Here is a 20,381-nt window from a genome sequence, read left to right on the forward strand (position 1 = left end):
GTGCAATTGTGTGATTTCTCAGCCTTTCTGCCAATTGCTGTCTGCTTTGGAGGTCTTTCGGGGTCTAAGCTCGGTACATGCTAACTTACCTTGTTTACAAGCCTACTCTTTCATCCCCGTCCCCCTTTTGGCACGCCCCTGGCATTTGACAACTTGTCGCGGCAAATGGCTGACGGCCTTAAATGTCGGCGTGAAGAACACAAGCAAAGAAAGTGAAAGTCATGAGAGTCTTCTGTGTGTGCGTGTGTTGGTTTTACTTTTTAGCCTTTTGCTGTTCACATTTCTGTTGCTCTTAATGTCAGCTTCCCCCTTCCCCACATCCCTCCTTCTGTCACCAAGTCTTTGGCAATTTTCATGCTGTGTCACGTTATTTATTTCTGTTGTAATTTTTGAGCCTTGCGAAACCCTTTCACAGTTCCGCTAGCAAAAGTTTTCTCCTTCTTCCAAATTAACATGAAAGCAACGTTATCACAGCATGTGGGCGTGTCATATGTGTGTGAGTGAGTTTGTCTCTTGGTTGTTTAATTATTTTGTTAAACAGTCACAAAGTTACGATAACGGTGACAAACTTGGCAACGCCCGTCGCGTCTTTAGTCGCTCTGTTAGCCATTTTTATGGCCAAAACATGTTGACTAAGCCGTTAATACACAATCCTAGGCCACAACTAACCCCATAAGGTAATGGACAGCCTGTCCAGTCGCCCTTCAATAAGCCTTAAAGCGCATTGTGGTCAGTTTCGGTAGTCTTTGTTGTTGCTCTTTTTGCTGGTCAACCAAATCCCCTTATGCTATTTTTGTAAAGCCAACTAAGGGCGCGCTTGACTTTAATGGCACTTTGACAGCAACCACAAGAGGGGAGCAATGGGGGAGTGCGAGTGTACACACACACACACACTTGAGTGTGTCGTTATTTGCCCTGGCCAGCTACATTTTGAATGGGAGCACCTTAATAATATGGCACCCCTTTTGCCCCTCTTGGTGAAAGAAAGGCAGCGTAGTCGTCTCTTAGGTAATGACCGCAAAACCAGGCCAATTTTGACGCCAGTTTAAGTGAAGCAAACCAAAAGCTGCAGTGGATACACTTTCTATTTGTGGAAATCTTAACTATATGAAAAGATATATGTTTAAGTGACGATTAATAAATAGTCAAAATTAAGACATACAGGTGTAATTTAAAAAGCTTTAACAGCGCTAAAGCAACCCAAAAGCAATTGTTGGTTTTCCTTGAAAAGCAAACCATTGCTCTCAAATATCTAAAAAAATTCTTGAGAGATTTGACAAAATTAAATATTAATTAAATGAATTAAAATATCTTTAAATTGAATAATATAAAAATGAAAAAAAGATATGTTCGAAAATATTAAATCTCTAACATTTGAGGAACACTAACATTTCTAATGGTTTTTTTTAAAAACATTTATCGTCAAAATCTCAAGAGATTTCTGCAACACACCTGATAATATTTTCGGGTAAAATAATTTGCAACTCCGCCACATTTTGGAAAAATAGTCTCCTTCAGCTCAAAATGATTATATTAGATACATATTTAACAATATAAGAAATGTACCTGCTTAATACCTTCAGTGTCTTAAATAAGGTGGTGTCCAAAAGCATTCTGTAAAACATTTTTCGTGCTTGTTTGATATGCAGATAATTTTCTATAATAAAAATATATGTAGCATGCTTTTAGGATGAGCACAAATTACAAATTAATTGAAAGTAGGGTGAATACTGCTTTCTAATCCTCAAATATTTCCCATTCTATTATGTTATACTCTCTGATGGTTGTTTCCTTGAACAACTATATGGTTAACACTAATATATATCATTATCTTTCTGATCGAATTGCGTTGTGTAATAGACAAAGAAAACTTATATTTTATGGCCTGTATTAGCATTTGCATTTCTGTATTTTATCTTTACATCGAATTGAGCTCTGTTAGAGCGTAAACTTAATTAATTAATATGGAAACTGGTGGATTAAGTCCTCGCGTTTTTCTTCTGCTGTAGGTGGCGTCTTGAGGTGCTGTCGGGTGGCTCATCTAAGCCTGTGGCTGCACACAGCGTGTATTCTCGGGCAGATCGCAGATGCCCTTCAGGGCGTTGAAGTACTTCTGACCACAGCTAACCTGCAGGGGCATTCCATAGCGGCAGATGTAGTAGTTGTTGCAGCTCGTGAGGGAGGCCAACATGAATCCATCGGGCTTGCTGCGGCACACGTAGCTCGTGTACAGGTCCATGTTCAGCTCGCTGGGTGCGGAGGCCATCTGGATGGGTTGATGGGCCACCTCGGGGAGAGGACCACTTGGTCTTACGACGGGCCTTACACTAAGGGAAGAAGGCACTACCTTTCCCGAAGATGGAGCGCACTTAGTGGTTACGGCTGGACCGCATGTGGTTGTTGTTTCTGGACCGCATGGAGTTGTTATTACTGGAGCGCAAGAAGTTGTTGTTGCTGGTGTGCATGTGGTGGTCGTGCATGTGGTTGTTGTTGCCGGAGTACATGTGGTTGTTGTTGCTGGAGTGCATGTGGTGGTAGTGCATGTGGTTGTTGTTGCTGGAGTGCATGTGGTGGTAGTGCATGTGGTTGTCTGCGGATACAGGTCAGGCACGGTCGTTGTTGCTGATACACGTGGGCGCAGTGCATGTGGTCGGTTGTTGCTGATGCACGTGGCAGTACACGTGGTTTGTTGCCGATCCGGCAGTGGTCATTGTCTCGGTTCACGGATGCACGTGGCAGGCAGTTGTTTGTCTGGATCCGGCAGCGGTCATGTCGTTGTTGCTGATGCACGTGGTAGCATATATTGTTGTTGCTGGAATGATAGTGGTTGTTGTCGCTGTTGCTGGATGCATGGTGGTAGTGCATGTGGTTGTTGTTGCTGGAGCCTGGGTAGTGGTTGTTGTCGTTGTTGCTGGAGTGCATGTGGTGGTAGTGCATGTGGTTGTTGTTGCTGGAGCATGTGTAGTGGTTGTTGTCGTTGTTGCTGGAGTGCATGTGGTGGTAGTGCATGTGGTTGTTGTTGCTGGAGTGCATGTGGTGGTGGTACATGTGGTTGTTGTTGCTGGAGTGCATGTGGTTGTTGTTTCTGGAGCGCACGGTGTTGTTGGCACTGGAGCACATGGAGTTGTTACTACCGGAGCGCATGGAGTGGTTACGGTTTCAGCGCAAGGAGCAGCTGAGTTGCCACCAATAGCAGTCACAGATGCAGTTTGCTTGACTTCAATGCACCCGGTATTGTAGTTGACACATTGCTTGACCTTGGCATCAAAGAAGCGGGAGCAGACGGTCTCAATGGCGAGACCACTCTGGCACTCATAGTAGTTGGAGCAGCTGCCGGGCACGAGAGCGCGGAATCCATCCTCTTTATTTGCGCAGACATAGCGGCGGTACAACTGGTTGTTGACGGCGGTCACCGAGGGTCTTATGTTGGCGGCGCCACTGACGGCAACCAGGACGGCCAGGCAGGCAAGGACTGCAATGAGGAGAAGGATCAAGGGGACAAAGGTTAATGGTTATTGGTAAAGGGTTAAGGGTTAGTCCGTTTGTCTTTTCATACCGTAATAAGCTCTCATCTTCGAGTGTGATTCAGGTATTTCTCTTGTATTGGTTTCTGGTAGCAAACTTGGCACAGATGCTTTACACAAATGATATTGCTCCGATTGGCACCCGCTTTTATATGATAGCGTTGGGTGGTGCGATACGCATCTTTAGTATATGATTGTTGTTCTTTGGTGCCTTATCGCCTCATCGATAGATATCTCTCAGGTGTTACCTTGATATTGAATGCTGCCCTGGAAGCTGTGCGGTAAGTGCCTTACCTTGTGTTTGATGTCGAACCTTTTGGTATATCTTATCGATACCAAAATTGCTCTTCATATTTTCCCATTTATTTAATTGTTTGCACTCGGAAATGTGACAAACGGAACTTGGCAAATTCTGCGGTTCTATCTTGCTCCCAAACAACACCCAATACCAATAAATCCCATTCTGTGTATCTCTCTCTCTCTCCTCTCCTCTCCCCACTGTATGCGTATGTGTGGTCTTAGCTTGGTGACGTTAATTTATCAAAGGAATTTACAATTGTTTAATTAATTATGCACATACACTCGCCCATTCACACACTCACACACACTTAAACAACAACTACGCATAGTTGAACACGATTCAAATTGAACATATTTGTTGTCTATTTCGTAGTTGAGTGGCTTTCATGTTGAGTCTCCTATTAGGACTTAGACCTGTCCTCGCACTGTCAAAGGAATTTATCAAGCCAAGCCACTATGGTCCGGATGACGATTTTTTAAAAATAAATTAATAACTCGAAAACGAATGAAGATTTTTTGGTCTAGTTTTTTGCATTGGGCTTATGATATCAATACGCAAATTGCCTAGAAAAGTGGACGTGGTCCCGCCTTTATTTCGGATTCTGCGATATGTAAAATTTTTGTTTTTCAAGATATCAGGACCAAACAGACCACTACAGGTTAGGCGTGTTACTATGCACGTAACGTGTTGGCAAAATTTCATCCAAATCGGACAACTATATCATATAGAAATAATAGGAATTATCAGTCAAAAAGTCACTTTTTTTATAAAAACGGTATTTTTTTCCAAAATATCCGACCAAACTGATCGTATATAAGTAATATTATGCTACTGACATTCTGACCAACATATATCAAGATCGAAATACTTTCATTTATAATATCATATTGTTCAAATTATTAAAATCGGTCGTGAACTAACTTTTTGTATGAAAATATAAATTTTTATTTTTTGTCGATTGTAAAGATTTATCATTTATTCAATACGTAAACACGAGTTTCGCCAATTTAAGTAATTTTCGCCAATTGTCGCAACACGCAATGATTCTACGCAAAATAGCATATTAGTCGCATTGCTAGCATATGCTAGCAAAATTAGTTACGGCTTTTTAAAGTTAACATTTCATACACTACACACTATACACTATACATTGCACTTTGATTTTTAACAATGGAGATAAATAAACACAAAGTACAAGCCATAATGAATATAATCCATGATAAATTTTTTTAAAAAAGCTTCTTAACTAGTGCCACCAAGTAATTAAATTTTACCTACAAAATTGCAATAAGAGTTTCATGTGCACTTCGTTCAAATCAACTCTGTTTCACATCTGATTGCTAAACAGTGTTGGAAAATGTGAAAATTTTGGTTATGCAGCATTTGAGGTGGAAGTATTTTGAATGCATCGCCATAAAAAAAACGTTAATTTGAACAACTTTAAAAAACGACTTTTTTCCAAAATAATCGTCATCCGGACCATAGTGCAAGCAAGTAACTAGCCCCCAAAGCATTCACTTCAAATGAATAGTAATATTCGAGTATTTGCCAGGTGCTTTTCACAAACCTCTACAGATGAGCTTTGAAAACCACTTAACTGAACTTCGGTGTTCAAAAACTGTCCGAAATTTCAATTTTTGACAAGATTGACCAACATTTATTTATTAAAATTCTCAACAGACTATAATTGTAAAAAATTAAATTAAATGTTCTTTTTTAATTTAGCTTTTATTCACTATAAAGAATCGTAGAATTTTTCCGAGACATTTAAATTAATTTATTTAATTTTCCCTATTGCTCTAAATAATAGAAATATAAACTGAGATCTTTTTTTATTAAGATTACTCATATTTTTCATCTAAATTATTAGTCAGCAATAGGATCCAGTAACCTGTTCAAAGTTGTTCGGGTTGATGTACCACTGATAAAATTGTCGAGCACATGTTTTCGCGTATTTTCCTGAATCCCCGTGATAAGAATTAATGATGCAGATGTTGTATATTAGATAGTAGATGCGTAGTAGTTTGTAATTACAATTAAATTGATAAGGCACCGTTCAGTCTAGGAATATGTTAGTTGGGCGGGCATATCGAAAACTTGTCGTTTCCGTGACAAGAGTCGTGCGTGTGCGAGGCCTCTTGAGGCCTCTTGGCTTTTCGAATTTTCATGCCACATCAAAAACAATTATCAAAATAAACGAGGCTTGATAGCCATCAACTTGACAGAAACAGGAAACATTACACAAGTCATGCGAATACTAAGAAAAATACCTACAAATTTAAGAACTACAGCCTACCAAGGAATTGAGCAATGGAAGGGTATTTGCACTTCGGTTGAAAACAGGCTGCGTTTAAATATGTTATTATGTTATTTTGACATTTGCTGTGCAATTCGTCAACAGATACTTTTTTTAAAATTTTTTTTTTGTTTACTAGAATAATCATTTGTACGACAGAAAAAAGCGGAAAAGTTCTTAAGAGAATGACTCATGACTTAAAATTATTTTATGGATGTAGGGAAACAATATTAGGGAATATTGCTCAACAATTTTATGACTTACGAAAAGCAAAGGATGTTAAACTTTGCTTTGAAATTAAGAGAAAATTCCTGCGAAACATTCTCCATAACAATAAATTAAAGTCTCTCAAAGGCATTTAAGTATATTTAAATTGACACATATTTGGGCAACTATAGTATTAGATAATGTTTGCATTCAATGCCCCAACAAACAAAAGAGAAAACGTGAAAATTGTTTTTAAATTAGTATTCAATTTGGAATAACTGCAAATTTCGTACAACATGTTATCAAGCACACATTAAGCGTGGCCACAGCAACAACGACAACGACAATGGTAGCAACAACAACAACAACAACAGCGACAACAACGACAACAACTTGTTAGGCCATAAAAAGTGTTTGCTATTACCGGCAATTACATTAAAATCAGGCAACAACGACAACAACAAAATCCATATAATAAAACATTTCAACGAAATTGAATTGAATTTCTGTAACGACAACCCTTTCAAGGTGGTTGCCCTTACCGAACGAAGAGAGGGAAGAGGGTTTGTTGGGTAACCCAACTAAAGGCAACAACTGTGCAAACATTTTGGGTCAACATTTTTTAATATTGGTGACCGCCTGCAGCGTATTAGCCAAAACCATGGACACAGACAGAGATAGAGATTGCGAAATAGTGGGAAAAAGAGAGGAAGGACGATAGGCTTAGTTTTGATCAAAATCAATAGTTGAGAATTTAAATATTTTTTTTTTTGCGAAAGAAAAACCTTAAATTTTTCATGTGTTTTCCAGCTAGCTGTGCTTGTTTATGCGACTTTATTTTACACTTGACTAAATGCATTCGATAAGAAAGAGTAGAAAAAAGAAACAAAAGAAATCACTTAACCCTTGAGCGACCCCGACACATGCGAAATTGACTTGAATTATCGAATTTCGTGTGGGTTCTGCAACTGGGAATGAGCAAGGTCTGTCGGCGACCCTTTTATCAAACTTGAACTCAAGTTTAAGCATGCCCACGAAAAGAAGAAACATGTACGACTGTTAAAATGGCAAATGCACATCCGACAAATACTCTATATGCATATATGTTTTGTATATATTATATGTTTTTCGTTGATTTAGACATGCCAATAGGAAAATTAATAAACAAAAAAATAAGTAAGATTAAAATAAAAAGTATGGGTTCTATAATTATATTAGTTTAACTACTCAACAAATTCTCTTGAAATGCAGTAATTAAAACTGAAGAAATTGTTTAATCAAATTTAAATTTAAATTCATTTTTAATAGATATTTAATTAATGTTGGCTTTACATAATGAATATATTTAATTATTTTTTAAAAATTTTGTCACAAAACTAAATAAAAAAGTAAGAATTTGTTAAAATTAAATATAAATAGCTGAGTATTATTTCGAGTTAAATCGTTAGTGTAAGAGAAACTTAAATTTTTTAGATATTAATAAAAACAAACTATATTTTCAATTATAAACTTAAAAAAATAAGTTTATTCTTGCTGTAATTAATTTTTATTTTAAAATATACAAAAGTTTCCGTAGATAATATCAGTCATAAAACAAGGTGGATATATAAAATTGCCGAGTTACCCCATGTCATCACTTTCATAGGGTATAGAAGCGAAAGAGCAACAGAAATTCAACGACGGGTATACACATGACGCGTAGTCGAGGGAAACGAGGGGATCAAACGGAATATAAATCAGTTTAATGATTTTTATGCCAGTAAAAACAAAAAAGAAAATACGCAGAGACCAAAAGCGTGATGCAGAGTGAGTGAGAGAGAAAGGAGAGAGGAAAGTCAGAGCGTGGGCTACGTTTGCATTGCTTTGCTTGCCGCCGGAAACGGAAGCTGGCGAAGTGTGCGAAAAAAAATAAAATAAAATAAAAAATGGACGACGGTGGCAGCTTTAAATGTTGTTGGCATTTCATTAAAAGCATCGCCTGTCTTAAAGCAGTAAACCGAAAACACGATTTAGCAATTTCCTATAGAGCAAAAAGTGTAAATTAAGTTCAATTGAATTGCTCAGCACCTATCAATCGAGTTAGGAGCAACTTATTGATTTTCATAAATGACATTTTGGTTCGATTAGTTAACAGCCACTCACCACGCCTCTGAAATGGCAACAACCCTTTAAGGCGGCCCCCTTTCTACTAACTGACACCTCCTGTCTGACTGCCGCTGCTGCTGTTGCCATATCTCAACGTTTAATTAATGTCACTGACATTTGTCAAGTTGAATTTCATAATTTGCGCCTCAAACTTAGCCTACCAAGTCCCTTTCCTTCCTGGGGAACTGACTCACCGAACCGGCGACGTCAGCATGGCACCTGCAATGACAATCTCAACCCCCAACCCCCAACCCCCAACCCTCAACCTCAGTTGAATACCCTATTGGACTGCCAACATTAGTTTCAATAATAAATTAACCTGTAACTCAAACTCGGCTGCTTATCTTGCCATAAGTCAGTCCAAGTCAGTCCAAGTCAGTCCAATGCCTTTTGCACTCCACTGAGTCGCGTACGCAGCGTAAAATTTAGTTAGCAGAGTGCACTTGACTGCATGTGTGTGTGTGTGTGTATATGCCGTCTGTGTGTGGGTGTATGTTGTGTGTGTGGGTGTATGTTGTGTGTCTATGGCATGCAAGTAAATTTATTTCATCACAAGACAAACTTATGCGTCTCAGCTCCTTTCAATGGCATCTTCCGGCTCCGTCTTCCAGGTTGAACTCCAAGTTTGCCGTTGTGTGTTTTGTTTTTGCTTTCTTTTAAATTATTTATCAGCTTCTACGAAGCATCCAGTTTAGCTAATACATGCCAAACTACAATGCCAGGCACGCATAATATAACCGACTGATAAATTTAACCAAAAACAACTAAGCATTAGTATCTGACATGCCCTCTGACTAGCAGAGCTTTCACTCCTCCTTTTCTATTTAAAATGGAGCGCCTTTTCGTATTAAAATAAAGCTAAATAGATCGCAAGAATTTTTAAATAGTTTAAGCATTATAAATTTATATTGCCAAGGACTGATTAATCACTTATAACCTATCGTAGTGACTAATATATTTGCAATATTACAATCTATATTTTAAAAATATTTGTATCTGTTTTGTTACACTCAAGAAAAACACATAAACATAATTATTTTAATTGTAATTTCTAAACTTACTTACTAACTTTAATTATGATTATAATAGGGTGAGTGGATATTTAATTTGGATTTATATACCACTGCTGATACTAATGAAAATAAAGTGATTGACTCGCTCTTGATTGGGATTTTTTCGACGTGAGCTCTGCTCATTTTTGGTGTTTCATGATTTATGCCTTGTATGATGACCATATAAAAGTATTTTTATCTTTCACCCAAGTCATCAGAATTTGAGAGTCACAAAGCAAATCCCTTTACAATTCGCAGGACTCACAAAAACTTTACCGCTGCAGCTTCTGCTCTGGCTGCTGTTCCCATTTTATCTCCAGCTCCCTCTTCACCTTCCACTTCCCCCTCTCCACCGCTTCATAAAGGCTCCCCCGCATCGAATGTTAAAGTACATGAGAACATAAAAACGACAAACAAACGTGATCATATATATACATATGTGTACTTATGCCAATGTGTTGGAGTATGTATATAAAAAGTAACGCTGAAATAAAAATAACTGAAATATGCACACACACGCACACAGCTTTACGATTGCTGAAAGAGTAAAAATGTAACGGCGAAAATGTACAGCGAAATTTACACGCTAAATGCGTCCCAAAAGAGAGCAAGCCAAAGTCATTAAATGTTGGCCAGGTGGATCTGTGTAAGAAGACTGTAGGCCCAAAAAGGTTTTACATGTCATTGCGGCATGCCACACACACACACACACTGAAGAGCGACCCAGAAATTGACATAAATACATAATGAGCAACAATTTCATGTGCCACAGCTCCCTCTTCTTCCTCATCCTCTGTGTTCCTGATATTCGCTCCAAGATTGTTGTGGGCGTGGCAGAAGTGCGTGTGTGTTTGAGGCTAAAAAAGCGTAAACTCTTACTTTAATTTCCCGCCGGAATTGGCCCAAGAAAACGCCAGTCAAGACTCTGAGCCTGTCATCGTTCTGCCACAGCGCCTAGTTGTATGCAATTAATGTGGTTTTACAAGAAACTACTTAGAAAGCGGTACAACTGTATCTTAACTTAGAAATACCCTTGATTAGAAGAAGTAAAAAGATTAACTACATTTATAAAATAAATTCTGAAATAACTTAAGCACTGATTAGATCAGCGCAAATATCAAGTAAGTTAATTTTAATTGCTTGTAATCAAAAAAGTTTTAAATTATCTAACAATATAGAATGTTTTTATGTAATTTATTATTAATCAATAAAAAAATCCAATATTAGATCAGTGTTGACAAAGTTAGCTTAATTTATTGTTTTAATGTTTATTACTTTGAAGTTTTCATAACACATATTAGACAGCAATCGGTGATCAGAGGGATATTATAGATGGATTTTTATTTTTAAATTCCTGTTTATTTATTATTAAATAGGATAAAGGAAGGAACTACAGTAATATCTCAGAATATTGCACTGTCATTTTGCTCTCTCTAGAAAATGCATCAACTTAAATTAATTAATAAATTTAGATAATTAACATTAATAACAAATTGGTTCAGCTCTGATGTAGCTAAGACATTTTTCTGTCTCGGGGTAACTTTAATTGAGCTCGAAAAAAATATGAAGCATTATTTTCCAAATAATTTTAAAACTTTTTCGCAAAAGACACAAATCGAAAGACTTAGCTAATATACCCAGACTAGTTTATGGACAAGTCAAAGTCTTTGGCTGGTCTGCTCTAATATTAAGGCCAAATTGTTGGCTGACAGAGTTCACACGAAACGAAGACGAGCCAAAGAATTCCCGTGAGACATTTTCAATTATTTATTATTTATGCTTGGAATGTCGTAGGAGGTGAGAGGACAGTGGGTACAAGGGGAGCGGGAAGCGGGAAGATGAGTCTATAGTAAGCAGGCCAATAGCCATATGTGCCATGTCTGAGTGTTGTCCTGTCAGTTGACAAATTTGCGCCGTGTATCCTGGCAAGCTTTAATGTGGTCGAGGGCAAAGTAGCAAAAAGCGAGCAACGTGAAAATTTCGTTAAGAAAATTATTTACATTTGCAAATTTTATGAGCTTTGTTTGGGAGCGTTAAGACAACTCTCCAAGGGCTGCATGTTAAATGTAATGCAATGTGTGTGTGTGTTTGTGTGTGTGTGTTTGTGTAGGGTGCCCTACTCCCACTGCCACTGTCACTCCTCCTCCTACTCCTACTCTTACTATACACACCTACACGTATCTCTCCTTTAGTCAGCATGTCTTGCTTTCTGGGTTTCCACGTGTCGTACTTTTTAACCGTATTAAATTACATCCCTGTTGGCGTTTATTAATGGCGCAAACTTTTAATGAGAATGTGCATATTTAATTGCAAAGCCAAGAGAGTGAGACAACATCAGAGAAAGAGACAGATACACAAAGAGAAAGAGAGAGAGAGAGAGTCAGAACTGTTGTTGCTGTCCTGACAACCGCTGAGACTTTTTTGAGTTTCAACGATTTTCTACTTTATCTCTCTCTCTCTCTCTCTCTCTCTCTCTTGCTCTCTCTTGCTGTATCAGCTCTTTTCAGTTAAAACCATATTTGTTTACCTACTGCCGGTTTTAAGGCAATGGGAATGGGAATGGAAATGGGTTCTGGGAGTGCTACTTAGCAGCAACATCAGCATTAATGTGCCCAGGTCGTCATCATAATCAGCGTTGGGTCGCCCACGCAAATTGTCCGGTTGTTGCTTTGTTGTTTCTTGCTAGTTGTTTGTTTTTTGTTGTTGTCAGAATGAGCATTTAAAATGTATACTAATTTCTGGGACAAACATAAAAAGCTAGTCGAATGCAGCTGCCTTTGCCGTGGTTTTGAAATGCAAGACCTCTACGAGTACCTCAATTACGTCGAGCATGTGTAGAAAAGGTAAAAAAAACCTTATAATTTGGAATGAAAAATCAAAAATACTGAAATACACTGTCTGTCAAAGTTATGCATTCTAAACGAAAGAAATTCTGCCAAATTTGATTGCTTTTCAAGTGTAATTAATTAAAAACAAGTATGCATTTATGAAAGAACATAATAGAAAAGCAAAGGGCGTCTGCATATTCTATTCCTGTATACATATATAATTCTCACACTCTGACAGGCAAATTCAATTAATTACAAGTCTAAACGATACCCTATCTGCAAAACGAACATCTTCAATTTATTATAACTATTTATTTATAACTGCATTCATTTTAACTAGTTTATCATACCCTTCGAGACACTTTGACAGGATATTTGCATTCATTAACTAAAAGCAGTATTTCACTAAGTAGTTATAGAAAAAAGTGGCAAAAATAGTTTCAATTAAATTCATTTGCATCTCATTTTGTGTATGGGGTAGAATGAAACGCAGTTAAAACTACTCCAAAAATATTAGTTTGTGTGTGAGTTTTTGTTGCTAATTTGGCTAAAAGTGCGGGCTTGAAAATATATGGAAAAATAAAAAGAATAGAAAACACATTTAGCTAGTTTATGCTAGTGAAATGCAAAATTCAAATGAAATATCATTGAGCTCAGTCGGTTGGCCAGCTATCAAAATGGTTGAACACAACATTTCGAAACTAGTCAAAACAATTAATGCAGCTGCGTGTTCGGTTTGTTGCCACTTTTTTTGGGGAGACCAAACAAAATGCTGTCATGCCAAAATACCGGATGTCAGAGGCGCCAATATAACTCCATTTCCGTTTTGTCGGACACAAAAAGAAATACATTGCATTCATTTGGGCACATATGCACGGCATACATGGCGTATACGTACTATTTCGGTTGCCGTCACAATCAACTGCCGAGAAACAGCGGTCTGAGCTGAGCTGAGGGGTTTTGGAGTCAGCGGCGCGACCCCCATTTCCTCTCTTCCCCCCTCCCACCACCCACTCCCCCTTCCCAAAACACCACAGCAAAATTGTCAAATAAATGTATTCCAAAAAATGTCGACGTCTCGCATTGCTGCAAAGTATGCAATGGTGGTAATGGACTTTTAATGTTTGTATTTTTGCGTGTGTCAAATAAGCAGAAGAGGGGGGTATTGAGAAGAGAGGGGTCAAAAAAGGGTGGACAGTGTGGAAACAGGATCTGCAATCTTTTGTGGTTTATAAATATAAATGGCGAAAGTGCACGGTTTGTTTGTTTGTCAAGTCTCTTAGTTCAAACGATTTTTATTAGTGAAACATATTCTTTTGACAATAGGCCAATATTGTCATACCGATACCATAATATTTTGTAAGATACTAAGCCCAATTTAATATTAATTAAAAAATACTTAAATTCACCAATGATCATTTTGTTGCTTTATATAGATAAAGCTACGGTTGAAAGAATCAGAACAAATAAATACGCGATTCATGGTGCGATTTGAGGTAATCAGAGCCTCTTTTAATAAATTTAAATTATTTATTTATTTGTTAACTTAAATTAAATTAATTATGAAAACTGGAAAAGATAGCAAAGAAAAAGTTAGTTAAATTAAAAAATTTAAAAGTCACTCAGAATTAATTTGAAATTTGAAGCAAATAAAATTAATATAGGCTCTGAAAATATGCTCGAAAAATTAAATGTAAGACATTTCAAGAACATCGACATTTCGTTTGGTTGTTTCCAAAGAAAAATGTTATTAAAATCATATTATCCAGAAAAAATGTTATGTATGAAGAACCAATAAATTTAAATAAAATCGTTTCCGTGTAAAATAAGTTTAATAGATTACCTTTTTGTTGATTACAAATGTTTTATTGAACAATCTGATAGACATATGAATATAAATTTTGGTTATTATTATCATAATTTATTACCGGTACTAAAACTATCACAAATTGTTACTATTCAGCGCTGTTAGTACTTGCGTAATCAGAGCTTTAAGCAAAAGTTGCCCGTAAGAATCGTTCACCCGTTCATATCTCACTGACCACAGGCCAGAATCGGGCAGAAACAGAAGAGCTGTCTCGACTGTCTCTGACTGTCTCGACAACTCTGACTGTCTGAGTGACTTGGCCAAGCGACTCTGACGGTTTCCATTTGCCATTTGCTTGTCTGCTGTTCGCCCCTGTGGACGGGACTTAATAAATGGCTGACATTTAAAGCGGATTCGCCTTTCTTCATAGCTGGCTGATGTTTTTCTGAGCTTTTGTTTCACATAACCTTACATTCCCAGGCTGAAACTCCCACACAATATGTGTCCCACTCTCTGTCTCTCTATGTCCCTCTCTCTCTCATTTTATGTCAGACATCAAGCCGTTTAAAAATAATTTCACTAGCTTCCGGTCGCTGACTGCGTTTCGACTGCCAGCCAAAAAGTATACTCATATATTTGCTTCTAGTCGTACGTTAATAACCAAACACGCAGCAAAAAAAAGCATTTATTACAAAATAAAGTAGAGAAAAATTCCTCAAACCGATACCAAAGTCGAAGCCGAGTCGAATCCTTCGTTCATTCGCTGTCCACGCAGTAACAAATGTTGCATGCTTCATGTCGGGAATTGGGGATTTCGGGTAGAATTTCTTTTATTTATAGGTTGGCGCGACGCGGTCTCGGTTATATATCGCATCTATATATATTCCCCGTCCGTCCCGTCTCATATCCGCTTGTATGGTCGCATTTCCGTTTCAACTTTTTCGGCCGCTCATGAAAAATGGTAAGCGTATAGCAACAACAACAGTGACAGTAACGATAACAAAAAGAATATAAAAACAACAGAAAAAAAATGGCCAACCATATGAAAGGCTGGCAAGGACCTAGGTCCTCCCATCAGCGGAGTTTGGGGACTTGCAAAATATGCTCGAGTGGTTTATAATTTTTGCTGCCAAACATTTTTTTGCTGAGCCTCAGTCTGGGCCGCTTTTTCATGCCGGTGTCAATGGGGTTAATGCCACGCCAGATGAGTTGCCAATTGGCGGGTTGAAAGGGCCATCATTTGTTTGGCATTTCCCGCTTTTGCATTCTTTTTATGGGCACATTTAAATTTCAAGTACCTTTTAATGAAGCGTAGCCATTGCAGAGGCTGCGATGAGATCAGGAGAATTGTGAAAAATGTGAGAAGTGGCAATAAATATTAAAATCCTTATAACTCATTAAATGTTGTCTATCTGCACTCTATCTCCCACTGATTGTCTAATACATATAAGTTTATTATTGACTTAATATATTAACTCATCATTATTAATATTAATGACTTTAAATATTCCATTAAGTATATACTTATAAGTCAGAAATGCTCAGCTCTATTATTTACATTTTCTTTATTAGAATTTATTATAATAATTATCCAAACTTGTTTAAACCCTCATCTTTTAACATTCCCCTTTTGGTGAATATTCTGAGAGCCAATTTGTTGGCCAGCTCAGCTATTTACAAATTTTACTTGGCGCCATTTTCACTGGGTCAGCTGCACGTGAAAGCACTTTGGAAAAGAGGAAAATTTTAACGCTCAACTGTACCCACAATGATTACATATTTACTCAACCATTCAAGCTGCAAATTTTCTGAATAATATCCCATACAATTTGGTCGCGGGAAGCTACAAATTTTCTTTCATTTTCGTTAAAAAAAAAGAGAAAATAGAAAACAAAAATTGAAATGCTGCGCTGGCCAAATTAATTGAAACTTTATTTGGATTATGAAATTAGCACACGCCCAGTACACAACATTGAGTTTTTTTGTTTACATTGGCGCATTTTGAATTAAGGAAATTTCGTTGACTGCATCAATGAGTAAATGGCTGAAATATTGACAAACGCAGAGAGTGAGGCGAAGGAATGATGTATGGAAAATGAATGGAAAAGTTTCATTTACGGCGGAAATGTCCTTGCCATCCTCATGAAAATTGACAATCAAATTGCAAATAGCTTTATCTTGTAGTTTGTTTATTTATTTATATCATTTCGTACACTTCCTGCGCGTCGACCACAATAAGCAGAGAAGTCAGTTGGGAGGCAGACGCCGGCTACACTGATAAAAAAAATGTTCTAAAATCAAGATTTTGGTCTCAGAATTAAGATTTTTGGTCTAAAAAATGCGTCGAGAACATCAAATTCTTGAATTAAGAGAACACATCTTGATTTTAAGAACATTTTAAATAAGACCAAGTTCTTATTTTAAGAATAAATGTTCTTAAAATTAAAATCAAAAAATAAAATAAATGAAAATTATTTTTTATATTTATATTTTTTTTTATTTTTAAATTTTGATTTATTTATATTTTATTCTGTTTTAGTAATTTTGTAAATGTTATTTTAATTTGTTACGAGGGGGATTCGAACCGCCGCCCACTGCTTCACAACTGAAGCGGCCTCTCTAACCAGAGCGCCACGGTGCCATCATTTGCTTGATACGAAATAGTACCTATTTATACTTTCCTAACAATTTAAGATTATTATTCTTATATTAAGATTTTAAGATTTTTTAGATTAATAATCTTAGTTTTGGTAATTTGGTCTTAAAATAATCTTATTTTAAGAACAAAATATTTAAGATGAATGTTCTTGATTTTAGAACTTGGTCTTTTTTTTCAGTGTATAGTTGTTAAGCTCTGCCTCTCTTTCTCTCTCTCTTTTTCTCTCTCTCTCTCTCTCTCTCTCTCATTTTGTATGTAATGCTGCCATTTTGATATAGCTCATATGTGTGGTAGTGTGTGTGTGTGATTGCCTGTCCTTTTTGGCCTGTTATCCTTGGCTTATGTTTTCAATTAAATTTCCATACAATTTTCATGACATGATGAACTACCTAGGACTCTGACTGGACTCTGACAGGACTCCACACGAGCCACAGCTTCATCTCTCTCTCTAGCTCTCTCTCTCCCTCTCACTTTTTTCTCTCTCTCTACTCTCTCTGCCCCTTTTCAGCTTGTTTTGCATGTATGTGTGTCAGTCAATTTATTTAATAACAAACGCACAGGACACACACAGAGATGATCTACTATGTGCAGTATTAAATTGCGCCCACACCACCCACTGGCCAGGGAAATAGCATAAAAATCTCTGTGGAGATTTCTGAATAAATCAAGAACCAAATATTTTATTTCATTTCATTTTCACTCGCATAAAATCAACAGCAACAAAGCAAGGATCTGCACAACAGAACTGTGATAACTTTTGCAACTACAGAAAACAAAAAGAAGAGCAAGATATTCATAGAGCTGCCATAATGATTTAACTATAAGTATAACAAATCATAATTGAATTGGTCACATTTAGGAAGATAGATTAATCAATCAGTGGACATGTAATAAAAGTCTACTACGGCAACTTATATTTCTGCTTACCTATACTATATGTATGAATAATATATAATTCATACTTATCAGAATAAAAAATACATTTTTTATGTTATTTAAATGTTAAACTTGTCTTTGTCTTTTCATGTGCTTTATTTTCAAATATTAGTTTAAAACCTATTTGTGCTGTCAAAGATAGTTATGTCAAAAAACCTGTCATTAATAAACAATAACTTTGCCTAGTTAATGTAATTATTTTTCCATTAAACTTTTCTTTGTTGATTAATAAAAAAACTATATCTTTGCAAATTAATTTTAATCCATTATGTATTAAATTCTCAAGCTCTACTTTACCAATCTGAACATCAAGATGATTTGCTGAGGCAATTGGCTTTCAAAAGCTCTTTTTTATGTTTGAATGGACAGTTTGACAGAAACAAAAAGCCTGTGCATTCGATTGAGTGGAGGCAATCAAACAAAGGAAAAGTTAATTTTACTTATGAGGAATTCGTCAATTCAGCAGCACACTCGGATCACTTTAATATTACCACATCCAAATGAGGCAAGCGAATCTGTGTGCCAGGTGAGCTGACAGAGCGACTCCAGAAGCTGCCCACGTCATTTCAATCAAATATTTTTGTTTATGACAGCAGCAACAAGACTCGGGCATGATTTATCATTATGTGATGTTGCCCACCGCATTCCATATCCTGGGGCCATTTCCCCTTCCCCTACCGCTGCCCCTGACCCTGCAGTTGGCATGTTATGCCACATAAGTATATGTTCAATATATAATAACATAAAATATGATGGCCTGCCACATAAATAACACAGCGAACGAACAGCGGTGAATGTTCTGAATGTTACAAATACAATATTATAAATGAACATATGTCAGGAAAAATGTTGCGGAAAACACTCGCATATAAGAACATATTCAGTGTTTATAATATATACTGAATATATAATGATAATATCTGAAATTTATAAGCCTCTTACACATTATCAATTATCTAAATGTAGTTAATTTCATTTCGTCTCACAAAGTTAATTTTAATATTTTCGCTGATATTTGTCAAAGAATTATTTAAATTGTTAATATCTATTTAATTTTAATTATGATAATTTAAATGAATTTAAATATTTATTTTATTTTTATATAATATATTAAATTGTATTATAATTATGTTGAATTTACTGTGTCTTTTTTTTTTTGTCTTTGAGTATTATAACGTTTGGGCAAAAATAAGAAAATTCCTAGAACAAGTATTTATTTGTAATTATTTATTTAAATCATAAAATATTTTAAAAACAATAATTAAATTTAATTATATGTACTTTAAATATGAATATATTAAATATATATTGAGAAAACAAATTGCTACAAAGTAAAGTATTTATGTTATGTTAACATGAGTACTAAAAAATACAACTGAACAGTATATAAGTGTAAGAAGAAGTCATCAATATTAGCATTACAGTTGACTTTGGCGTGCAATGAACTTCTACAAAAACTCGTAATGCTGCATTACGGAAAGTGACTGGCGGCAATCTGAATATAAATCTGGCACAAAAATCTAAAGTAATATTGAAAATAAAAATAAAAATGAAGAGAGCTCGTCAATTAAAATGGCAACTAAATAAATTAAATTCCAAGTGGGCTATCGTCGGGCCAAAGGCAAACATACAAGTGCTGACCATTGAACCATTTACGGGGACAGGGAACCGGGAACAGAGAACAGAGAGCATAGAGCAGACACCAGGCCAAGGCAGACCATAGAAGGCTCAGGCTCAGGCTCAGGACAGCTCTGATCCAGCCTTGGGTAGCATCAATGGTCACAGAGCGCGTTTATTGAATGAAATTAGTCTGCAAATAGTATGGCATAAGCCAGGGCGCATTGGCCTGGTCAACGAGCCGTAAGCCTAATGTAAGTGCCTTGATGCCAACGACCACGCCTCCCCCCTCACAACTCCCTTGCAGTTGTCCTCTGCATTGAAAACGTCCATTAGCTAAGCAGATTAATTGCTAAAAGGTATTTAATTCGAGATGCTTTTATATTTCAGCTTGTTCGTTTTATTCTCCAGTCAGCTAGACGCATATTACGCTTTTTCTTTTATTTTTTAAATATTTTATTTCTCAATTTCTATTCATTTTTATTCTTTTCTTCCCTTTTTGTATTTCGCTGTGCTTTTTGATAGAAGCTCACAGCTTCCTTGAAAGTAAGGCATTAAGTACTTTTCCGTTGCTTTATTCGTTACTTTTTAATGCTTCATTAGCTACTAATGGAAATTGTGTGACTTTGCGCAAAGGTTTTCAGCCTGTCAGCTAACGGTGTGCTTAAGCCAAAAATATATTGACACATACGAGTAAGTTAAGAGAGATGAAAAAGAAAATCAATTTTATAACACTCGGGCACCAAATATATTTATGTTACTGTGATCCATATATTCCTGAATAAAGCATAAAATAATAGGAAATTTATAAGCCATGAATCGACTGTTAAAAACATGGTGGTAAATTTCAATAATGTATTTTTGTTATCGTGTCTTTTAATTTGTATTTATTATGTTGCCTATATGCGTAGTTTTCGTTTACTAATGTAAAACATTTTAAAGTTCAAGTATACTTTTATCATTTTGTCCAAAATTAATGTTATATTTATTTCAATTATTTTCATCAAAG

General features: G+C 36.3%; 1 protein-coding gene across 2 annotated transcripts; it reads right to left on the bottom strand.

The window, feature by feature from the left end:
• Positions 1 to 1,874: 1,874 nt before the first annotated feature.
• Positions 1,875 to 3,599, bottom strand: LOC117780811 (integumentary mucin C.1). Of its 2 annotated transcripts, none has more exons than XM_034617476.1 (3): positions 3,557 to 3,599; positions 2,938 to 3,472; positions 1,875 to 2,582 (listed from the first exon to the last, which is right to left on the bottom strand). In XM_034617476.1, the coding sequence occupies exons 1-3, from the start codon at positions 3,570 to 3,572 to the stop codon at positions 2,042 to 2,044; spliced, it is 1,092 nt and encodes a 363-aa protein (XP_034473367.1). In that variant the 5' UTR covers positions 3,573 to 3,599; the 3' UTR covers positions 1,875 to 2,041. The 2 variants fall into 2 exon arrangements, with proteins under 2 accessions (XP_034473367.1, XP_034473365.1); XM_034617474.1 differs by having other exon boundaries at positions 2,866 to 3,472.
• Positions 3,600 to 20,381: the final 16,782 nt, after the last annotated feature.

Source organism: Drosophila innubila (assembly GCF_004354385.1).
Source record: "Drosophila innubila isolate TH190305 chromosome 2L unlocalized genomic scaffold, UK_Dinn_1.0 4_B_2L, whole genome shotgun sequence".
NCBI classification, from domain to species: Eukaryota; Metazoa; Arthropoda; class Insecta; order Diptera; family Drosophilidae; genus Drosophila; species Drosophila innubila.

Coding starts and splice junctions, on each gene's coding strand:
- LOC117780811 (XM_034617474.1), bottom strand. Junction 2,583..2,865: donor GCTCCAGCAACAACAACCAC/ATGCACTACCAC, acceptor GCAGACAACCAC/ATGCACTACCACCACATGCA.